Genomic DNA, 24,217 nt, shown 5'->3' with positions numbered 1-24,217 from the left:
AAAAAAAGAGAAAAAAAGCCAACTCAATTAAGTCACAAAAATTAATCTGTGGTGTGATGTCCTGGTTGGCAGGTTGAGACCAGCTTTCTGTAAGCTTAAGTCTTAGAATCATAGAATTGTTTAGATTGGAAGGGACCTTTAAGATCATCTAGTCCAACCATCAACCTAACACTGACAAAAACCATCACTAAACCATGTCACTAAGCACTATGTCAACCCATCGTTTAAATACCTCCAGGGATGGTGCCTCAACCACCTGCCTGGGCAGCCCATTCCAATGCTTAATAACCCTTTCAGTGAAAAAATTTTTCCTAATATCCAATCTGAACCTCCCCTGGTGCAACGTGAGGCCATTTCCTCTTGTCCTGTCACCTGTGATTTGGGAGAAGAGTCTTGTACAGGTATCAGTTAACTCTTCAAGGGCTGACTGACAGCCTCAAGGCTTGCTGCAGCACATTAAGGAGTGTCTTCCTCAGGTAAAGCTGAAAGCATTCTTCACGTTTACTGAGCTTCCCTTTTGCCTTCAGGCACAGCAACTTCCAGCAACCCCCATGCTTCTTGGCAGGGAACTTTGGGGACAATGGTTAGGAAGGAGAACATAGGTAGGGACAGCATTGCATGGACAACTGCACAGCCAGAGCAGAAAAACAGGGAATTAAACAATTATAAAGCCTCTCAAATATCCAGATCACAAAGAAAATGTTGATTTGCTCCTCACCATCCTGTAAGTATTATACAAGTGTAGATTACTGGGCTGGAAAGCAATGGGAAAGCTGCTGAGAGAAGACCCAGACAGAAGACCATGAGCCCCAAAACAAGTGTCTTCATGGCTCAGCCTTTGAAGGCTGTCTACAACAGTGCACAAATTGTGCTTGAAATGTCAGATGGGCAGGACTACTGAAGGCAGAAAAGGGATGAGAACACCTCTGTGGTAAGCAAGAGACACTCGGTCACAGCAGACTTGCTGCAGACAATCAGAAATGTTCACTTACAACAAAAGATTGACCCAAGGCAGGGGGAAAATGCCTTCCTGGCCCACTCTGGCAGCTGTCTTTCCCCACGGCAGACTTTGCCAAAGGAATCCTGCAGGCTGCTTTTTGCACACATTAAACTTTGATTGAAAACGATCGTTATTTTCCTACCCTCACCGGCTGCCAAGAAAGCAGCAGATGGGTGAACTCAGCGCTGTCTGCGAGCCAGCTGAATCAGAAGCTCTACGAGAAGTGAACTCCTCCGTGTGTCCCAGAGGGACCGGCGAGTTCAGGACAGAGTTTAATGTATCCTGAATGACGTTGATGTGTCCCTCCTCTGTTACTGTGTCCCACGGCATTAGGTAGTGGGCTGCCATCTAGGACCGTAAGGAAGAAAACTTGGGGTTTGAGTCTGGTTGAAGCAGGAAGAAAGAAATCCCGTGCCTCCAGCCACATGAAAAGATGTTCACTCCGCTTCCCTATGCCTTAATCACTTCCTAGACATCAACACCCTGGGCTTGCAACACTTCAGGTTTCCCTTCTTCCTACTAGAGATGAGCTTTGCCCTTCATCACTGCTTTGGGATGTCATGTCCATCCCAACAAGGCATCACCAAGGCAGGCTGCCACCTGCTGCACACCTCAATGCTTCTAGCAGTGAATCCCAACACCTTTCTGCCCTACACCAAACAAAGTAGCCCCATTGGATTTTCCTGCAAGGGGAATCAAGGCAGAGACTTTCCTTGCTTGGGTGCACTGATCTGGGCTTGGTCTCATGCTAACACCATTGCAAGGTGCTGGGTAGATGAAGTTATGTAGACAGTCATGCCCATGGGTTGGTCTTTAAAGGTCCCTCTTCCAGCCCAAACCAGACAAGACCATGAAAACACTAGTCCCCATATCTCATATTACTCTAATGAATCTTAGCAATTAGCCATACCTGACCCACTGCAGCCAGTCTGCCCCTCTTCACTCCAGGGGTGCTGCTCCTGTCTTTTGTCCACTTTCAGCAGATCTGCACCAGCCATGTTCTCACATCTGGAGCATATTTCCACTTCGTTACTGAATCAAACAATAGTTTGCTTGTTCGTGCTGAAATCAGCAGGAAGCAGGAGCATGGAGCTCCTCAGAGTCCCCAGCAAGGACAGCAAAACCTGACATACAGCCCCATCACCAGGGGCTCAGAGGCAACCCCCAGCGCTGATCTACAGGTGCTTGTCAAGGAGTGTCACCAAGGGTTTATTATTAGTTTGCAGGAGTTGTGCTGCTGCGTGTGGTGGGGACTCAGAGTCAAACTGCTTGGCTGTACCAAAAAGCCCCCCTCCTCCTCCTGGGATCTCCATTCAGCTCTACCAATCAAGAGGGAGGCGAGTCAGGCACCAGGAAAACCTTTTTAGGGAGGAATAAGGCAATACTCAGTTCAGGTGGAGAAAACTTCACAGTTGGATGCCCCAAGGAGCAGCAGTGACCTCCTCTTGGCACGACAGGGATAAATAAGATCACTTTTCATGGGTTTTCCCATCCTTCTCTTTATACCTTGTCATCTCACCCTACACTTCTTTAAGTCCTTCAATGATTACTTAGCTTGGGAGAAGAGGCTGAAAGGACTCAAGAGCCAAAGCAATGCCCACCACTGCCTGCAGGATAGGTAAGATGACAGAAAATGCACAGGGACAATGGGAAGGAGCACACTACGCTTCTTTCTGTGCCCACCCCATCCCATCCACAGATGCTGGCTTGTTCCTTTGCTTTGACCTCTCTGTGAGCCATCATATTCCCAGGAAAGTTTTTTGTTAGAGCTTGCACACACCTAACCTAGCCAAAGGAACAGCCACTAGTGGAAGAGACACCCTTCCCAAACCAAGTCAAACCCCAAATGTTTGTGTTTCATTTGCTTTGCAGCAGTGATTTTAATCTGCAGCACAGACCAAGCAAGTGTGTTTAGGGAAGGGAATTTAGGGGTTTTCCTTATTTTTCCGGTCTTGCGGCCAGAGAGAGAAGAAAGCAATAGGCCTTTGCTCTGAGAAGGGAAATCTCTTATCAGCCTCACTCTGTCATGACCACGTCCCACTACCAGGGAGCGGGTCCTTGGCCAGGGGAACAATATGTCCTTTTAGGAGATTTATTTTAGGGTGAAAAAAGGCATAATTCGAGGAGCTTTTTTAACCCTGTCTTCTGAAGAAACAAAGCTGCAGGGATTCCAGGGAATCATAGAACCAAGGTTGGAAGGGACCTTTGAAGGTCATCTAGTCCAACCCGCTTGCCGTGGGCAGGGGCATCTTCAACTAGATCAGGTTGCTCAGAACCCCATCCAACCTGACCTTGAATGTTTTCAGAGATGGGGCATCTACCACCTCTCTGGGCAACCTGTGCCAGTGTTTCACCATCCTCATTGTAAAAAAATGTCTTCCTTAAAGAAAAGGAGTGGTTTGTAATTTTGCCACTCTCCATTAACACCTTCCAAGCTCCTGGCCAACCTGAACTGGGCCTGAAGGAAGGGCTCAGGGCTCATATAACTAAGCAGTTTCTGCAGAGAAAAGATATCTTATAGCTGTGCCCGCCACTGGGGATGTGTCGCTAAACAGCGGAAAGCTGGAGCCAGCTGCCCTTGCATCCCTGCCCCAGGACCAGCAGCTGAGAAGTGTTGGAGGATGCGAAGATGCCTCCCTGCAAGCAGGATGGCTGCTGCGTCCTCTTTCTACTGTACTCAGAAGTCCAGGAACAGCTAGCAATTTCTGCATTTTTCTCCTACTATTTAAAGTGGAAGCCTCCAGTTCTCTCCAAGGCAACTTCTGATAGCACCTGTAGTCACCAGTGCACATGAAGATGCGTGTTAGGTAGGTGTATGTCATCATGGTGGCTGGTTCAGCATGGAATACACTGAACAGAGATAGGTCAGCTCTGACAGCACAAAGCACGTAAGAGGCACTGTAATTTGTAATTCTGTCTTTGTGTGTTCTTCTTTGTGCCAACAAAGGGAGAAGGGATGTGTCTGCTGGTACAGGATGAACTTCAGCGCTTATCTCAAGAGGTTCCATAGGGAAATACAACAAAATTCTCTATTGTTGCACAGGAAACACATCTTTCAACAGTCTTCGGCATCAAACCTGCCTCTGGGACCTTCTCTGTCTGCTGGTGACATGCCTTCTGACCTTGAGCAAAGCGCTTCCTCCCCATTTCCCCACAACATGGCGAAGTCTGCAAATGGCTTCAGAGCATCAGGAGGGCAGTGGTCCCCAACCCAGCACCAAGCTGGGATGGTGCGTGAAGCCTCCACATCCTACGCTGGGTTTTAGGAAAGAGGAGAATGATGTAGAGGGTGGGTACATGGGGCTAGGAACTCTTTCCTTCCTGTGCTGCTACAGCCCAAGGTCCAGCAGCAGGACACTGAGCACATCCTGAATGTTTACAACCCTCTGACTTCAGAGACGACCTGGACAAAGCCACCCAACTTCTGATTTGATGCACACAAGCCACCTTAGATATTCTGCATCTCTCTCCAGAAGGTCCTGCAGCCCATCCTTACCTTATGTCTCCTCTGGCCTCCTCTCTTTGCCAGTTCCTCAATTATTCTTTCTCCGGGGCTTCCCAAAGCAAGCAGAGGCACAAGGAAAGACCATGGACAAAGCCAGCTCTTAGGCTGACAAGATAAAGAGTTAAAGCAGGCAAAGCAAAAACTTTGGAAGAAAAACCGTTATGTAATAAATCAGATATTAGAAGGCAGGAAGGTGTGCTATATAGAGGAATCAAAGTCCGGAACAGGATGTATACAAAGCAAATATTGAACTAACTTTGATAACACAGAAAAATAGAAGATTTTTGGTGGGGTTAACTGAAGGCTCAATTTTAACTATTATAAATTTCCTGTTTTACTCGTGTCGGGCGGTTTTACAGTGATCTATACAATACATTGTGTGCCTAATGATTTCCTAGCCGTGAATGGGTCACTCAGATTTTACTTTCCATGCCTTTTTTTTTTTTTTTTTGTCTGTCCTGGAGCAATAAAGCTATTGAAATCCTCCAGGCCTTGCCCATTGGGTGTTTTCTTTCCTACCAAGACATCAAACTACCCTGAAGGTTTATTTTAAGCAAATTCAATAGGAGGGATCACACAAGCACCTTGTTGGAAGTGTACAATGGGAGCCGAACCCAGGGCTATTCAATTAACAAGTGCTCCATTTTCATGCTATTCCTGTTGTGAATTCATTTCTTTAATTAGGCTAGCAATTTATGAACCTAACAAGGCACCATTTGTCTGCAAACACGTAGGCAAAGAAATTCCAGATCAATTCACATTGGAAGGCAGAGGAGCTCATGAAGAGCTAAGCAGAACTGGAAACCTCTGTAGATACTACCAGACTTGTCAAAATGAAAGAGAGAATTGAGAGCAAAGAACAGGGCTAAAAACACCCTCACTCAAGGGATATGTTCAGATTTATCTGAGAAAACCTAACTCATCTCTCCTAGGAAATGAAACTCACCAAGTAGGCATCCCCATTATCTGTTCCCTTTCAAAACATTTCAAGCTTTACATTAGGTGAGGGTTTTGCTTTTCACCTGCTCCTATTAGTAAGGGAGCACAATGTTCCCACCATTCGAGACCTTCCTCCCAGCATCTAATCTGCATTCTCCCTTGACCACTGCATGGCCCCTCTGTTGTCAGGCAAAACAAGGTGCACTTTCAGTGTCTCCAGATGAGAAGGATCTCCATCCACCCTGGTCACTCTTGCTTACACATTTTTGGAGTATTTATTTTCTGATCACAAGTGACCTGAAAAGCATAGGCTATCCCAGTGATTTACGAGTATCTAGGTCATCCCTAACCACATTGGAAGTTCTGGCACCATTCACCTTCCAGAACATATTTGTATTTTTCACAGACGGTTTTGCACTAGCCTCACATTCAGATTTTCTTCCTTGGTTCTTCGAGTGACTGATATAAGCTCAAATCCCTCTTATCAACATCTTCATTATTTGATTTTTCAGTGGTACCCCTCGGTCCTCCACTTCATTCTCCACCATTTCTTGACCCTCTTCTGTCTATAAAAGTCCTCTCCACTTTACTTTCTCAGTAAATTTACTGTACAAAACTTCTTGTGATTAAGACAACTTTCATAAAATTATTCACTGCATGTGTTCCTCATGAGCTCTACCACATAACCTTCCCTTAGCCCAATTCTCCTTGCAACACTGACCACCCTCATCAGACCTTCAGTTAATTCCTGACTGACCTCATGACTCTTCCACCAACACCCTTTGTCCCCAAATTAACAGCTTTCCATCTTGTAAACAGATATATTGCCCAAGTCTAGGCATATGAGATCTTCCATATTTCCTTTGCCTGGAAAAGGAGTTATTGAAGGAGAAACTCAAGTTCATAGGGAACAGTCTGAATGATAAGAGGGACAAACCAGCTAACCTCATGAGGTTCTTCCTAAATGAGATTTTGCAGCTCCTAGGACACCCACCTGTGCATCACTTCCATCCATGTCTGTGGGCGGTAAGAAGTTACTATGGTCCAGGAAAAAAAAAAACCCAAAACTAAACTAAATTTTAAGATCTGTAAGGCAGAGAAGATCTTGAGAGTGTCAGCTTGATCTTGCCTGACCTGCCGAAACAGAGATTTTACCTGTTATGTTCCCCATGTCAGCACTGAAATGTGGGTATGAGACACATTACGTAGATAAACATCCCTCAGCTGTCAAAATTTGGAAGCAGCTGAAGCCCAGGAGCCTGGGGCCCAGCTTCTGGCATCCACACTATGGGTTAAGGCAACGCAAGCTGCGCCTTCGCTCTGCCTGCAGATGCCACCAGATGCGATGACCCATCTGCAGGGGACAAAGGAAAGGACAGAGGTTGAAGTAGGGAGATGAAGAGATATGCCCGGAGACCCTCCTTTGATGGGAAGGGGAGGAAAGAAAGCCTCAAGTTTAAGGAGACTGGAAGAAGGATTTGGGGAGAAATGGGAGCCATACCTTTGAAGCTAAATGGCAGCATGAGAAGAGTAAATACACATTAGCTGGAAAGTTTGATTCTGCTGCACAGTAAGTACAGTATGAGGGAGGGGAGAAGAATAAGCCACTTAAAACAAGTGGAAAAGGACGCACCTGCACAGCCCCTTACAGGAGCTGTATCAGAGAAGAGACCTTCTTTGACCTTTCCATTTTGTTCCAAAAAAGGAAGCTGTAAAAATGACAAGTTTCTAAGAGTGTTCACAATATTTTAAACATGTTGCACACTCTCCCTCTGAAGTTTTGGCTGCTAAAAATAAATCGACATTTCAACAGCCCCAGCCTAAAGAAGAGAGCTGCAGATTAGGGCCCAACATGAGAGCAATGGGGCCGGGCAGAGAGTGGAGGCTGCAGCGGGAGAGACACAGCACTGAGCCAGCACCACACCAGTTTACCCAGAGGGTGGCCAAGGGGGTTAAATCCTGGAGCAGGTAAAACCATCACAGCTCCTGTACTCTCCTGCTCAAAGCTCTTACTGTTCTTTATTTTTGCTCATGCACAAATGTAAGGGTATTTCCTCTAATCCTGTAACACAACAACAGATGATTCCCAAGCTGAATTATCAGGAATTTCCCCCAAACACTCTTTTCTTGCACAATTTCTTCATGGAGCACTTTCAGAGACACCTGAAACCCCTCTGGGTTGCAGAAGCTATGTCAGTAAATGTTCACAAAACTGAGGCCACCAGCAGAAGAATCAAACTTATCTCTGTGGAGTAAGCACTGCTGGTGCATCAGGTGATTCAAAGCTTATCAATTATGACCACCCACTTTGGAAAGTTTTAAGCTAAGTATTCTTAGGATGGAGAAAAATTATTTTCCCTTATTTTTGCCATGGAAAAATAATCCAATAGAATGGAGCATCCCAGGATTACCACATGGGGGTCAAAAGCTGTGGGTAGAAAGGCACATCAGGAGTCATAGGAAGCAGAGAAGCAGGGGGATCGTAGCTGGTAGAAGATGTAAAAAGGCTCCCTCCTTTAAAGCAGTGCTTGCTCGAAAAGCTTCCCACAACAAATTTTATGGTCCATGACAAGCGTACACAACTAATAATACTGTGGAGACAGAAACCGCTATCTGCAAAGCAAAAAATTAAAATAATCAACTCTGCCTGCATTTCTAGGTGATGTTTTCTCCTTTTAAACCTTCTCCAGACACCTCTGTTGCAATACGCCTTTGTTCATCCCTGGCTGATGTCTGCAACATGCACTTGGATAAAAGCACCAAAGTGACAGATTTGAGCTCTCAACTTTGTTAAGCGCCCAGCACGGCTGATTGCACCTCGAGGATGCAACCGAATGCGTGCCTCGTATCACATGGACACACAAGAAAACTGGAATTCATGTTTTTCTGGAGTAGAGCATCCTGAATTCAGCCCAAAATGATTGCTTAATACCATGTCATGTTCATGGAAGAGACTATAATTAAGCCAGTGGTTTCCACCACCAGATGTTCCAGCAAGTCTCATAAGGAACTTGTCTCTTTTCTTGAAAAAAAAATCCCATAATAATTTATAGAAATTCCCAAATCACAAACAACTCATCACTTACAATAGTGTTTTTCTCATTATGCTGAAGCTAAAAGGGCTGATATGAACAGCGCTCTAGAGATGTTCTCCTCCCGGCCACAGCTCCAAAGAACCACATGTACTGACCTGACAGTCTAATTTCTGTAGCCTTCTTGTAAAAGCATTTCTTTGCAAAGAACATCTCTTAAAATCCCAGTAATATAACGACTTTTACATTTTAATAATCAACCACAAACTGATCTCAGGTTAAATTGTGAAAATCCAAAGATATCAGAAGATGCAGAAACCAGGGCAAAGGCCGCGAGTGGAGCTACACACCAGAGAAAAGAGCAAAAATCTCACTTAAAAGATAATTCAGGCAGACTTAAAAAAAAGTAATAAAGAAGTTGCTTTTCTTGCACTGACCTTAACCAATTTAGCAGCATTTGAAGAGCATCTTAAGAAAAACTGCATGGAAAGACATGAGTAAAGCCACAGACCCAAACTCTAGATTTCCCTGCTAAAGCACCTGAGGGATGGTGGAACCCTCCTGGTCACATGCCCAGAAGTAAGATCTAGCCCAGAGGCTTGTGTTGAGACCAAGTGCCCACACGACAGCAGGAACAGGATCTGGATGCTCTTGGCAAAGCTGACACGGGAACTATTTTGTGGGGTCTGTAGTCTAACACCGAAACAATGACTTGCTGCTTCTCTCAGACGATCCCCATCTAACGCTACAGAGGTTGTTTAGTGCTGCACTGACGGTGAATAACACAACATCAAAGGAAAGGGCATGTACTCGGCAGTTCACAAGCAGAGGATGCAACCCAAGAGCATTTACAGGTGGAGGTCACTTTCCAGAACCAGCTGCAAAGCAAGGGAAACTCCTGGATTTGTCAGAAGTCCATGCACCAGAAGCTGCTATTTCTTGTGTGGATACCCAGAGCACGCCAACCAGGCTGAATTTAACATGCTGGCTTTACATAAACAGTTCGTAAAAATCAATCGAGCACAAAACCTTCCTATAAAAAAAAAATAAAAATGCACAAGCATTGTCAAACTGAGAGAAATCATTTGCAGATTCAGTTTAATCAGCAAACTGATCTGACTCACGCACAGCCTCCCACCCAGCGACCAAGGCAGAGAAAGGAGGGTAAAGTGGGGTTGCCCTCTCAATGGCAGCCTGCTTTTAGGTCAGTGGAAGCTGATCTTGAACCTGCATCCTCATTTACAGGAATACAAGGAGCGGGATTTAGCTCCTGCATTTGTGTATATGCAGCTATCATCTTATGCTTATGTACAGCTGCTGAAGGACAGAGAGAGCAGGCAGGAACCTGATTAATATCCTTCATCCTACAACTAGTTCTAAGTTTTACCCAATTAGAAGCCCAAGCAAGAAGGTCTAAATGTAAAACAGCAGCTTAAAAAAACCCAACTTAAATCTTTACATTTTAGTTTGAATATAAATTAGTCACCTTTCTGCCAGTTTAGAAAACTAGCAGATTTTAAAAGAAAACTGCCCAAAACTTCAACATTTAAGTTTAGGAAATAGTGAGCTTATTAAAGAAGTTGAAGACAGACAGGAGATGGATACTGTTTATTGGTTCTTTCCATCACATCTGAGTTACAGGTGTAAAAGTCACACAAACTGCAGGTATAAACATGTAAAACAATACAAAAATAAATGGAAAGGTAATTTTATATTTACTGAATCAAGTTGTGTAATAAATACAATAGGCAAAAAGCTTCAATCACACATTTCAGTTTAACTGAAGTTACAGTAGTGTTTGTAAATAAAAGTTTTTAACTTAAAGTTGCAAATATTAAAGCATCGAGAACTAGTATAAAAGTGAATTTTGGCACATTGTAAAGTGAGAAGTGTTACATTAGGATCTGACTGTTGTGTAAAAATGAAGCAATTTCTCACTAGCTTTCTGAGGTACATTTTTAAACAATCTAAAATTAGATCAACAACGTGGTTCTAACAACTCACAGTTTACAATTCACTATACTAGTTACAATTTTTCCCTTTTAAGAATACCAAAGTATTCCAGAGCTTAAATCTGTGCAAATTCAGAAAAGTTTCAATTAAAAAATAATAACAATAAAAAAAAAACTTATTAGGGAACTTTTATGTGCAACTTAAATCCTCCCTGCAATCACTTTTGTTAATTGCAAAGTGTAAAACTGGACTAATACCAAATTGCACAGCTTAATATAAAATACTCAGAGATTGCAGCGCAGTTCAAGTTGCAAATGTTCCTCTCCTAAGTTTATCACATTTTTCTCCCTATAACTTCAGTAACTTCTGATCACACTCATTCTTAGTGAGGGAAAAAAAAAAAAAAAAACACCACCACAAGCTGCTAACATGAAGGTCAGCAAAGCATGTAAACCCCTTGAGGACTCTCAGCACTTCTTCACAATATCAGAAATGCCTGGACACAAAGTTACTGTTACCAATTTTCAAAATACAGTAAAAGATAAAGGAACAGTGTAATGGCACTTTTTCTGTATCCAAACATTTATGGTTTAGAAATGGTGCTTTTTTTTTTTTAGTTTTACAGTAGCTAAAAAAAAATTCAAAACTAGATCCTTAGAAGTATCTCAATCCTCACCTTGACTCCAAAAGAGTGAGGAAACCAGATTACCCTACAGATGGGGTCTGATACAGTATAAACATCTCTGACCAGAGTACAAAAGTTATGCTCTTCTCCTAAAAAAAGTGCTGCTGATTGTTAGAAGTAACTCCAAAATAATCAGCAACTGCTATTAAACTGTCAGCAGCATCAGGCATTTACACATTTTAGTCCTCAAAGAGTTTTATTTTAAACAGTTTAACCATTTGTGCTAATATTCTTCACTAGGTTAATTTTAAGTCCTTTCACCAAAACTGTTTTTCCTTTAAAAGAAAAGAGGGTGCAAGCAATACAACCCATGACATCCATTTATTCTACGCCTCATGAATGAATGGTGTCATCTGCAAGGCACTACTACGTTTAAAGGATACCATTGTCACAGTTTCACTATTTCGGTATTTTTTTTTCTGCTTCAAAGTCACAGTAAAAAAAAAAAAAAAAAATGAGGTAATCAAATTATTTCAATACCAAAATATATTAATTGAAATAGTACCAGTATGGTGAAAGGTCTTTATAATACACAGCTATTACCATATAGCATGCAGTACAGTATATAAGTATACTAGGCCTTTGTTCTGAGCTCTTCTGCTTCAGTTTTTAAGGAACAGCTCAATTTGCACAGTAGCACGCCAATTTTGAATACTTATTTCCTTTTTGTTCACAGCGCATCTCACTTGTAATTACAACTCGCTACGCCAAGCCCAGATGAATTGGCCCCATCAACAGTTATTTTTGAGAGCTGCACAAATTGGAGTTCTTAAAAAGAGTTCAGCAGAGCAAAATAAGCTACAGTATCTTCATCTATCATTCAATTGCACTTAAACCTACTCTGTTATTGACTCACAGGTTGAGACGAAGCATCAACGAGGTGCCTGCCGTCCCAGCCACCGGTATTTCTTCTGACATGACATAGTCATACCACTATTCTAGAAATATGGCTTTGCAGATTAGATAACTTGTACTGAAAAGGAGCACACTGGGTTTACGCTAAGTTTATTGGCAAAGAACTATAATTTTTTAAGAATTTTCTAATGCCCCTTCGTATTGCAGTGTTACGACCAGAATTTTGTACTCTAATAATCCTGGTCTGATAAACAGTTTCATGCAACCAACTGTACTTAGTTTGTAAACACCCGCTAGCCCCCCAAATCCACTGCTAGCTACGTTTACTCTACCAGGCACTACAGTATATTAAGACTAAAGTATAGCCATGCATAGATAAACTCACGAGCCTTATCATGATGCTCTATACCTGTAATACGGGTTACCCCAGAAAGCCTAGAAACACAAACTAATCGCTGGCTTTTATTGTACTTTAACAGGATACAAGCAGTTTATAAAGTCTCGTGGTGTGCAAAAAAAAAAATTATATGTCTTAAATTCAGACAGCTTTTTAAAATCTAGTAGGAAAGCTAGTAACGAAACCTTATCAACATCTATATCCTAATCTGCAGCACCTGGAATTCCACCTCTGCCCTGTATAATCACCACAGCACAGGCACCAAGCCAGCTAGTATCAACGAGTACTGAAAGCCTACCTAATAGGTGTTTCAGTTTTTCACAGGCTTTTCGTAATTTCAGCCATTTCAGATTCCAAAGGTAAAAAATATGTTTCTTAAGTAAGGCATAAAACTGTATCTAGCCTTCGGTTTGATGGCAGGAGTTAGATTTCATTTTCCTGCAGGGACTGTGTGGACGTGTTGTTAAGTACTTTAAGTGTACTGTAAGAAATTATTCATTCCATTTCTTACTGCATTACATACATCTGACCAAAAAGAAAAGTTGCAGTTGTATTAGAAGATCAAGCTGCTCCTAAGGCAAAGTAACATGAAAATAAAAAAATCATCCTGGACTGTTTTCACTTGACTAAATTCTGAACACACAGCATGCTACAATAATCTGCTTATTCAAATAAGCTTCAATAATAACCTTTAAGTAGATGCTAGGGTACCTTATAATCCTTCAGTCAGTGGTCTATGAAGTCTCACTTAAAATTGTACTAAATTAAGCTAGAGTACAAGTTGCCAGAACTCCTATTATGATATCATTTAGTAACTATAAAGGTTTTATTGCAAGTACATAAAACCTGGTGTATTAGTATAGTGAAATGTTACAGCGTGCAAATTCTTCTGAAAGCTTCACAAACAAGTTCTTTCATATTTCAAGTATATTTTTTGATACTTTTTTACCTTTGGAAATAAGTAATTTTCATGAAAAGGAATTCTTTAGCTAAAGAATATCTCTCTTCCCTTGCTTTGCTTAGTTTTTAATATTGAAATAAGAATCCTTCAGAGATAATCTTCTCACTAGGAAGTTGCAGATTAACTCCATCCATGTCATTTTCTAGAACACCAATAACAACACTGGGAAGAAAAGAAGATATCTCCACTTTTCTAAAGAAAAGGGTGAAAAAGTCAGAATTTTCACTGCAGATTCAAACTGTGCAGAGGTTATGAGACATACTGACCCCTCAGAAAAATGCAGATGCCTAAGTGTTCCCCCATTTCTCGCTTTGGGAACACCCCAACAGCTGTGGGATTAGGTCCTCTTCCGAGTTTTCCAAGTGTTCCCCCATTTCTTGCTTTGGGAACACCGCAACAGCTGTGGGATTAGGTACTCTGAGTTCCTTAATTGTTTCCTCATTTCTTGCTTTGGGAACACTGTAGCAGCTGTGAGATTAGGTACTCTTCTGAGTTCCTTAATTGTTCCCTCATTTCTCACTTTGAGAACACCCCAACAGCTGTGGAACTGGGTACTCTTCCGAGTTCCTGAATTGTTCCCCCATTTCTCGCTTTGGGAACACCCCAACAGCTGTGGAATTAGGTACTCTTCCAAGTTCCTTAATAGTTCCCCCATTTCTCACTTTGGGAACACCCCAACAGCTGTGGAACTGGGTACTCTTCCGAGTTCCTTAATTGTTCCCCCATTTCTCGCTTTGGGAACACCCCAACAGCTGTGGGATTAGGTCCTCTTCTGAGTTTTTCAGGTATTTCCCCATTTCTCACTTTGGGAACACTGTAGCAGCTGTGGGATTAGGTACTCTTCTGAGTTTTTTAAATGTCCCCCCATTTCTCGCTTTAGGAACATCCCCCAATCCCACATACTGACATATACCACTGCTCATCAATGCTCCTGTGCAATAACGTTCAAGGGATACCCAGAGATTAAAGTGGTTTGGTTATCTGCACAACAGACCAATTCCATTCACATTCTGACCTATGAGGAAATACAGTTTTGCTTCTTTTCTTCTTCTTTTAAATAAATTCCCACTACTAGCCAGAGATTCCAGGTGATGCTTTTTACAGTCTGGAATTAAGGTGAAGTGGAAGCGAACTCGACAGTACAAACAAGCTAAGCAGTTACCATATTAAAATGCCAACCTCACAGGAATGATCTCTTAGTTTTAAAAGGAGTGCTGAAAACTGACATTTCACTTAATTTTCTAGTTAACCAGCAAGGACAACAGCATTTTTGGTTACTGACAGTAGGCGATTCAGAAATACACAAAACGCACATGCTTATGTCTTCTGCTCAAAGAGATCATGATACTCCTGTTCTTCTAGTTCTCTGTTGTACTTCTCTATTTCCCTGTTGGCTTCTTCTAAGTAATCGTTCATGAATTGGTCCATTACTGATTTTGAAAAACTAAGGAAAAACATTTGCGCAAATAGGATTCATTAGAAAAGAATGTATGGCTTTTTTGAAAGATGTGCTGGTTCAGGGACACTTACTAAAAAGAGAAATTCAGTATATTGCCTTCCGGGAGTCCCACAGCCAGACCTAACCACAACTACTCCATATTACTGGGGAATAAAGGAGTTGCACAATAGACATTTCCCAACCAAGAGGAAGAATATAGGAACAGCAAAACTACAGCAGGTTTGCAAATGTTTACAGCTATTTTGGTTCAGTGGAAATCTAAAAATCTCCGCCCAAAATTCAAATCATCCAGAAGTGGTTAACCAGTGCCTGTGTCTTTTACTGCCAAACACCAAGATGGTGGTGAAGTAAAGGTCCTGTGAATATCGAAGTCCAAGTTTGCTGGTGGGCTATTTTCTGCCAGTATACCCTAACCAGGCACTTACCCTGCAGACAGAAGTCTGCTGATTTAGAATTTTAAAGTTGTCCCATAGGGCATAGAAAATAACTGTTTGTTCTTACTTCAAAACAGAATCACAGAACCCACTTGGATTTCTGTAAAGTTTGTCAATGTTCAAGTGACAAGTAAACTGGGAATATAAGACCAAAGTTGAAATTTCAGTAATAAAACCAAAAGCAATAGGAAGTTATGAAAACAAGAAAGGAGAAGATGAATACACTGGAACATCAGTATTACTCTGGCATTTTGTGCCAAAGACAAAAATATGTTCAGATGTAAATTAAAGAATAAAAAATTTCTGGAAAGAAAGCTAGAGGACCCTACTTCAGCTGTAGTTCATGTACTGTAAACTCACACCAAACAAGACCACAAGGACACTTCATTTACAAATGCGCATATGGTACAATTTGATAAGGAAATCATACTGCTTGCTAAGCTGAAGTAGTTCTAAAATAAGGTTTTACTTGCTTAAGTGAGTTTAAAAAGTGATTACAAAAAATGCATCTCCACACCTAATTGTGAACACTCTGTTCATATTACTGCATTGCAATAGGTTTTTTTCATTTTTTTTATTCAATTGCAATAAGGTTTTTCTCATACCGAGTTATAAAACGAGAGCAATCATTTAACATCAGCTTCACTGCAAAATATGTGGCAGAAAAAAGGACACTGTAGTAAAACCTACTCTGATTGTTTCTACTTGAGTGTGCGCATGCATGTGCGTGCGCACAAAATTACATTTATTTGGAAGTTTTATCAATCACGACCAAGCATTAAGCAATATTATAGCACTATTTGATTTGAAAAATATTTCTTTGACAAGCTGCGGTCCATAAATTATTCTCTGCATGAGCTCATGTACGGTTTGGGGATTGTTTTGTTGCTTCTATTCTGCTTTTTAGATCGTATCTCTGAAAAAGCGTTTTAACAGTAAGCTTTAAATGGCAAGTAGCCACACACAGATTTAAGGAACAAAACTTTTCACTTCATATTACCACTGGCAAATCAAACTGGCTCTTCATCATATCATCTGCTTTGACAGTCTGCATTTCAGATTTACATAGCCGGTTGCCCACCTAAAACCTTCACAAAAAAACCCTACATTTTAAAGGATACATGGATGGTAATCCATTTTGTCACCAAAAAAATTCACAAATTGAGTCCCATTGTAAAAATAACCAGCTGGAAGTGGATCCAAGTGGCGTTTCACCTACATTAAGAAAGAATATACCATACATTAAACATATAAAACTCAAAACTGCTTAGAGACAGTCCTAACAGACTTAAATAGATAAAAGAAAAATTCTTTCTGCTGAACTTAAGAGCCAGGGAGGAAGGTATGGCTCCTGGCTATAAAGGAGCACTCTGAAAAAACAGTATGACAAATGACATCCATATGGACTAGGGGAGTTACGTACAGTGACACTAATCAGTCCTGCCAAACTCTTAGGAGCCCAACTTTAGAGATAGCACTTACAACCTAAAGGTAGTTGATGAGGGCAGGATTAGGCATTTGGGATCCTAATTGGGATCCTTAGTTATGTTTTGTATATATAAAATGACATTAAGTGCTGCAATAATTTAGTGCTTACCACATTTGTTATGGCAAGTCTGGGAGGTGCTCTATCAGACACATGGATATTTAAGAAAATCAGCCAAAAGAAGGACTTGCTATTAATTGCTTCTACTTACATGAATGTTTTTTATTTCCTGAAGAGTCAGCATTCCTCTGGTTTTCAGGGCTTTCCTCTGAGGTTTCTGTATTAAGAATTAGACCCCACTTAGATACCTACTGAGTGATAATGTGGTACTACAGTTTAGTCACGTTAAGAAAAACAAACAACCCAAACCACTAAACAGAAAAGTAAGTTCTTTCTTGAAAATGTGGATAACAGTAGTGAAATCTATGATTGCATGCGATCATGCTCAAGCCCAGCCCAGAAATACTCCTTTTAGATGTATTATAAAAATTAATGTCTTGACAGAATTATTCAATTATATCAAGCCATTCACAACTATGTTCTGAAAACAAAAGTAAAAATTAAGTGATCTTACATAAGGCACTGTTAGAAATGACAGATTCTAAAAGCATTTTAAATAATACAATTTAAATACAGCTCTACTGCAAAAAAAACCCAAAGAAAACTGGCCCAGGAACAGAACACCAATCTAGTGGTTTTTTCATGCAGCAACTCTCAGAACTATCTGAAACTCTAAATTAGCCATGACTAGTGAGACTGTACAAAGACTGTTTGTAGTCTTGAACTGCTCATAGAGGAAGCACTTCACACTTGAGATAGCATTTAAGTTCCAAGCTTTCATAAAATTAAAACAGTATTCCATAGAGTACTTTCTTACACATCAAAAGCATTTGTCTTAATATATTACCATGTGCTATCATCACAGAAAGTGCATACTTCCCTGAAGTAACACAACCTGCTAGGAGAACAGAGGTGAGAACCCGAAGATTCTTAGGAACAGCTCCAACAACGGTCACCAGGAAACTTTTTTCCCCTTCCTACACAACTTTTTAGAGATACCGTACAAATCCTGAGCCATAAAGAAGTAACCATGAGTATTTTTAACTAACAGATGTTCCAAAAATGGGCATCACGAAAGGGCACAGTTGGAACTATAGGCTCAGGTTCCAGCTAGAGTGCTAAAATATGCAATTTGTACGGTTGAACGGTTTTTGTACAAGTACATTTCTGAATCAAATCTCAAGATTCATTTCCTAAGACCTTAATGTGCAGCCTGGCAAAAGTAATACCTGCTGGTATTACTTCATTGTGTAGCAGCAAACCCTCTTATCCTGGTCAGGTCATGCCAGTCACTGCATGAAGTTAGCAAGAAACCATAACTGCAAAATGTTCCTTATAGGCTTCTTGTGATGTGCATATTTCCTGTTCCCTACTCCAACTTCTATCGCATTGGTACATTCATCATACAGAAATACATGAAGTCTTACATAGCTGCACACTTGACAAATTAAGTGAGACAAAATGAAAAAAACTACACCCTCCATTTCAGTGGACTACTTCCAAGGAGGTTTAATTTAGTGAATCAAAACAGTTTTCAGCTTTGCAGTGTTCAGGTACTTCAAGAAGATTTATTTCGTATTACACTTTAGCTTTTGGCAATCATGTCTCAGCTAAATCATATTGTGTTTATTCTGGAGGTACTCCATTTGCTCAAGTGTTCAAAAGCAGATCAATCCACAAATACACTATAGCAGATATTAAAATAATACACAAATTACAATACACATTTGGCAAACTGTTAGTCCTCTGTCTGAAATACAGTTACCCCCTGGAATGCTAATACCTGGCTAGAAGAGAAAAGAGATTGTAAAAGAAAAATATTTCATTGAGACACTCAGATTCCTCCTCTCACCATTAAGAAATGCTGAACAGATCACACTGAGCAGAAGTAAACATGCCCACGAACCTGTTTTGCAGTTTCTCTGAGCCAGTCTTTTATATCTTCTTCCTTAAGAGAGCAGCCAATGAACACAAGGAAGCACTCCTGTTGACTGCTGCAATCTCTATTATCACTTCTTGAATCAGGAGGAGTTGGTCCCTCCTGAACAGGCACGAGGCTTAGTGAATTAGATGATGTGTTGTGACAGACTTCAATCACTTTATCAGAATCTAACAAGAAGATGGAAGAAGAAAACATTCTTAATCTAATTTAACATTGACACACTGGTGTAGGCAGAACAGAGTACATTAAAAAAACTTCAAATACGTATACATGCAGTACAGTCACAAGACAACGCATAAGAAGTAATTTGCCCTTACCTGAAAACTTAACTTTGCCCATGATGTGATAAATGTTTCCAGAAAAAGGACTTGGCTTGAGCAATGATTTAATTGCTGTTTGAAATAGAAGACAAATGTATTACTTCATTTCTTGTTCTTATCCTTGGTGTCGCTTCTGGTCAGACCTATGCTACAGGTCTCTAATCCACATCCTAGTGCTTCAGGGGAAGAAGCTGCAGTGTCCCCCAGAGCCCCACTACATAACATTTCTAACCGTTCTCATTTCTTTGCTATGGGGTAGGTGGGAAATAACATGTTTGGCATAATGAACGCTTATAGCGTATATGGAAAGTAAAATGGTGCTCCTTAACACTGTTTTGATAAGGGAAGAAGGAAAGGCATGATTATATATCTACTCTAGTAGCCTAACACAGAGCTGAGCCTATTTTCTTCTAACTACAAAGAATTATTTGGCATAAAAAGTAGAAGCTGATGGCCACTTATAAACTGTATTTTGACACTACTGAATTAAACACAAAATAAAAAGCAAAGATATGTAGATAAGTGTCTCAGTCTCTAGAAAGCAAAAGTTAAATTACATTTTCATCTGAACAAAATCATGGATCAATTTTCCAGAACATACATTAAAGGCAACAATTTACTGTCCTTTAAGGAAGGAAAGCTGAATTTTCAATTAAAAGTTTACTTCATCAGCAATTAAATAACTGTGTTACATTAGTGCCTTCCTTCCCCTCTATTTCTCAGTATTTCCAACTTGGATTTAAATCAAGTCAGCCAAAGTTCATTTGTACCTTTACATTTGGTCACAAAACGTGTCTTTTCTAGAGGACGATTAAACCATACACAGATCTGAACCATTGGAGGGAAGACAGACCCAGCTCCATATTTACCTTCATACCTTAAGACAAAAACAAACACACAGCTTCAACTTACAGGAAACACCCACACTTGCACTTTTCATCTAACAGGCTTCTTAAAAGGAACATCTATAATTTCACCACAAGTAAGCCTTGCTCATAGGAAGAAAAATACAAAGCTTCCTTCTCCAAGACATCCATGAAAACGTAATAGTAACAGCATTAGACTGTTAAAAATGCTCAGGGCTTCTTTTCATGCTTTTCCTGCTGCATTTTTTTTTTCCTTACATACTATCCTTCCATACTATCATTACATAGTTTAACAGTTGTCCAAAAGTTTTAAATACTTTTTCCTGCTTTCTCTCTCTTCCTTTGGCCCCATGCAATCCACAAGCAGCTCTGACACCCCAAGCTTTGTGCCACTTTACTTTAGGAGCTCTACTTGCGTCCGATTTAGAGCAAGAATTATGAATAGAAAGATATACACATATACAGGACTGGCAAGGTATGGTAAATAAATCATACTTCCAACACCATAACGTAACTAGAAAACAGTCAGCCAGGAGTTACAATGGCTGACAGGTTTACATTTTCTGCCAAATAGGTACAGCACAGATAACTGCAACAAGATGTGTAAAGCACCCTGAACCATGAAAAATGTCCCTTAGTATGAAATGGAAAGCTTGGTACCATGTATTACTGTGCCCTTAGCCTCTGCCAAGACTGTCAATAAGTTGCTGGGTTTTATGAATAATTGTTCTGCTAATAGCTAGACTGACATAGCAAGTTCATTCCAGTAAGGCTGAATAGCTGTCAGAATGAAATTACTCTAGTCATTATTGACCTCACCCATCCCAATCCTTCCCAGCTTATTCCCAGAGGGGCTTTTTTCCATTCTTCTGAAAAGCAACAGTAATCTTTCCCATTGATTTAAACGGTGTCCAGAAAGGATCCTTTTCCCCATAAAAGGACACCAATCAGCTCTCTTATAAAATGATTTACAAAGCTATTGCATGTTCCAAATGAGTAGTCTTGAAAAAAAATATAAATTAAAGTTAGTGAGACTTTTTAATCTTCAAGTTAATTAGAAAAATAGTTTTAACACTTCTCAGTCTAGATACTTGCCAGCCAGGATACATTAAATATCGAGCTCTCGTCATCTGAGGATTTGAGAAACTGCTTTCTGACAGAATTAATTCAATATCCTCATTCCTATAAAGAGATAAAGATGAAGATTTTTAACTTCATAAGTTCAATAAAATGGCCACTATCTGTATGCTACTTACATAAACCAGAATGTGTTACTCACAGTAAATTCAGAGTATTTTTCCCTTAGTATGGCAATAACAGTAATATAAATCATACTCTGCAAACAAAACATACATTGCCTAATCTCTATATGATCATAAATGTAAAGGGAAGATACCTTTTGCAGGAGAAGCAATTAAGGAAAATCTGCATCTCCTTTGTATAAGTTAGAGTAAAACAAGAGAATACAAGTTTCTAAGTGTATGTGTCCCACCTGCCAAAAGTGAGAAATACTGGACAGTGATTAACATTACCTGGCTACAACTCCATTTTCTGCCAAGATGAATGAAACAGCAGGATTTGCTGCTCGGATAAGGTTCTGCAGTTGCATAAGGAGTGGATGCTTCTGCTCTGTAGCATGACTTGTGAAAACCACATTACTCACTAGTCCTGTGTAAAGAAATCAGCATAGTTTACAGAAGTCAGGTATGCAACAGTAACTAAAAAAAACAATTAATATAACAGCCATTCTTCTCTTACTTTCCTTCCATCTCACTATATCAACATTGCTAAGGAAAAAAATAACAAAAACAAACAAGCAAAAAACCTTTCATCTCTTGCCTGCCCAGCAAACACCCAGAAGCCCATCTAACCACGCATGAACACTGCAGAATAACCAAACACAGAATTATCATTAACTATTTATTTTGCAACTGCATCTAGAGGGCAGGCAGCTCAGAAGCCCATTCTGTCACAACGTGTAGACACGCAGGAATGATACCTCCTCAAGGAGACAAGCCTTTTTAGTCACGGGAATAACTTGAGAGGAAAAGAGGCAAGATGTTGTAATCTATGGGTTCTTATGATTCAGTGAAAAGAGAGTCTTACACAGAAAAAAAGAAATAAATTAAAAACATGAGTCTACCAGTCACTGAAGATGACTCTACTAATGAGGAAGGCCAGCTTTGCCAAAACACAGCTATACCAGGTTAAGGCATTTTTCTTTCAATTAGACAAGCCATGTAACAGAAGTAATTTAGACTCAATTAATGAAAACAACAATTAATTTAAAGAATAAATTCATACAAGAATCAATCTGAGAAGGATTCGTTTTTAATAGGAAATACTAACATTTAAAGCCTAAAAATGGAATTCAGGTAGCAAGTCTGAACCCACAAGGCATCAAGAAAGAAAACAGAAAAAACAATGGGATAACTATTTGTCCCAAGTGCCAATTCCAAAAAGACTCATCTGTGTCACCAGAAAAGCAATTCCTTTTCAGACTTAGCAGTATGCCTTCACGTTACACCTAGAGCAACTAACTTCACTGAAGAGGCAGTTACTCTTCTTAAGCAAAAACTGTCCAAGATTTGAAGATGACAACACAGTCTTCATGTTTTATCTGCTGTGTTGCCAGGTATAATTGTTAAATGAGAACCAACTGCTGCTACTGCAGATGCCTCTGAAGACAATCAGAAACAACACACCAACAATCACAGCCCTCAAGCCTTGGGCACTGGAAGGGATCTCATTAAGGAAAAAATGTGAGATGACATACTGCACTTATCTGACTGATTTCAGTGTCACAGGATTTCTGCTTTTGAATTCTGTCAAGAAGGCATTACATCACAGAGAATTTCAGCCCAGCTCCTCAAAGAGATTGACTTCCTAGGCTGTCAGTATTGTCCAGAATGTGCAGGGAATGCTATTTCTTTGCTCAAGATGTGCAGCTCATTTCAGACACTTCCCTGTAACTACAGGTACACTGTAAGACAGAACAGTAAACTCTCAAATACCCATGAACAATTGAACCAGAACGAATTTCTCCTGACCCAAACTCATCACTAATTAAACCAGAATATGTAATGAAGCTTACACCATGATCTGCTGCCTACAGTTATTCCTGATTTTTATGGAAGTCTTTAAAGTACATTAATCCTTGCAAGGCTTCTTTACACAGTCATTTCTATACCAAATGTTTCTGGGCTACTTATATTATACCATATGCTCCCAATCACTGTTATTTGCATCACTGACCCTTTCAAGCTAGAATTTTAATAATAGCCCAAGCAAATTTCCATCATTAGTATTTCTCTTTTTTAATCCCCCACAAGAAGTTCCCACTCCAATTTCAGAAACATTTAAGTTTTCTCCAATACGCAGTCGCTCTTGAGAGATACAGGGAGCGGGGGGAGTATGGCAAGCATGCTTAGAAATTTAAGTCACACGCATGCTTGTAATTATTATGTAGATCATGCAATTAAGATTAAAAGTATGAATAAGCTAATCAACAACCACCACATTGTGGGTGTGCTACACGCAGTGGTTTGGTTTTTTTTTTTCTTGATGTCCCCAAACTTGATATTGATTTAAAAGTCAAGTTTAATTAAAAACATAGTTATACTTTCTGTGAAGCTGGCACAGAACAAAAAGGCTGTATAACAAATGCTACGAAGCGTATATTGCAGTTAGAAGCACTATGCCTCGGACAGAATAGGTAAGTGTCAAGGACTAAGGTAGCAAAGCTTAAAGTTAGGAAAAAAGATTCAAGGAATAAAATATCTAGCAAATCAGAAACCTATGCATCTTGTCTCACGCTCCTCACCCATACTCTTCCTCCATCACTCCCCACTTCATTTGCACTTGTCTAAGGGGAACAGTTTTGGGGCAGTAGCTGTCATCTTTGCTTGTAAACTCCCACGCAACCTTGGCAGTAACAGAAGACTGCTCAGAGCCCAGGGAACCTGCAAGCGTTGGCTCTTCTTGGCACAAATCTTGTAGGTGCCAGTATCCCACAAAAACTGGCCCTGAGTTAGCAGGCAACAGACCATGATACTGAACTGACCGACAGGTAGTGTAATCCAGAAGAAAAATAGCTGAGAACTGGAAAACCCTTACATAGCTTTAGTAACAAATAATTTTGAGCTTTTCTATTTAAATTGTCACTGCCATCTCTGTTTCTACTGCATTTTGAAGACCACCCAGTTTTGCTTAATGCTTTAGACATTCATCTGAAGGAAAAAAATCTTTGCAGCCTGGGAAATTGCATGTTCAATACAAGCAGCAAAGACACAGGAGGGACAGATTAAAAATATGTATACTTTA

The 24,217-nt window shown here is 40.3% G+C and overlaps 1 protein-coding gene across 1 annotated transcript in view; it reads right to left on the bottom strand.

Moving 5' to 3' along the window:
• Positions 1–10,071: 10,071 nt before the first annotated feature.
• DNAAF9 (dynein axonemal assembly factor 9) overlaps positions 10,072–24,217 on the bottom strand; it is a 74,780-nt gene continuing 60,634 nt past the window's right edge. The window contains exons 30-37 of the mRNA XM_074147609.1: positions 21,427–21,562; positions 20,990–21,076; positions 19,799–19,905; positions 19,026–19,100; positions 18,673–18,875; positions 16,918–16,983; positions 16,342–16,435; positions 10,072–14,757 (exon numbers count right to left, since the gene is read on the bottom strand). Of these exons, the coding sequence (XP_074003710.1) occupies positions 14,645–14,757; positions 16,342–16,435; positions 16,918–16,983; positions 18,673–18,875; positions 19,026–19,100; positions 19,799–19,905; positions 20,990–21,076; positions 21,427–21,562 (881 nt within the window). The 3' untranslated portion in view covers positions 10,072–14,644. The remainder of the gene's footprint in view (positions 14,758–16,341; positions 16,436–16,917; positions 16,984–18,672; positions 18,876–19,025; positions 19,101–19,798; positions 19,906–20,989; positions 21,077–21,426; positions 21,563–24,217) is intronic.

This window comes from Numenius arquata, chromosome 5 (genome assembly GCF_964106895.1).
Source record: "Numenius arquata chromosome 5, bNumArq3.hap1.1, whole genome shotgun sequence".
NCBI classification, from domain to species: Eukaryota; Metazoa; Chordata; class Aves; order Charadriiformes; family Scolopacidae; genus Numenius; species Numenius arquata.
Note: the sequence above shows the minus strand (reverse complement) of the source record. Positions and strands in the feature narration are given on the sequence as shown.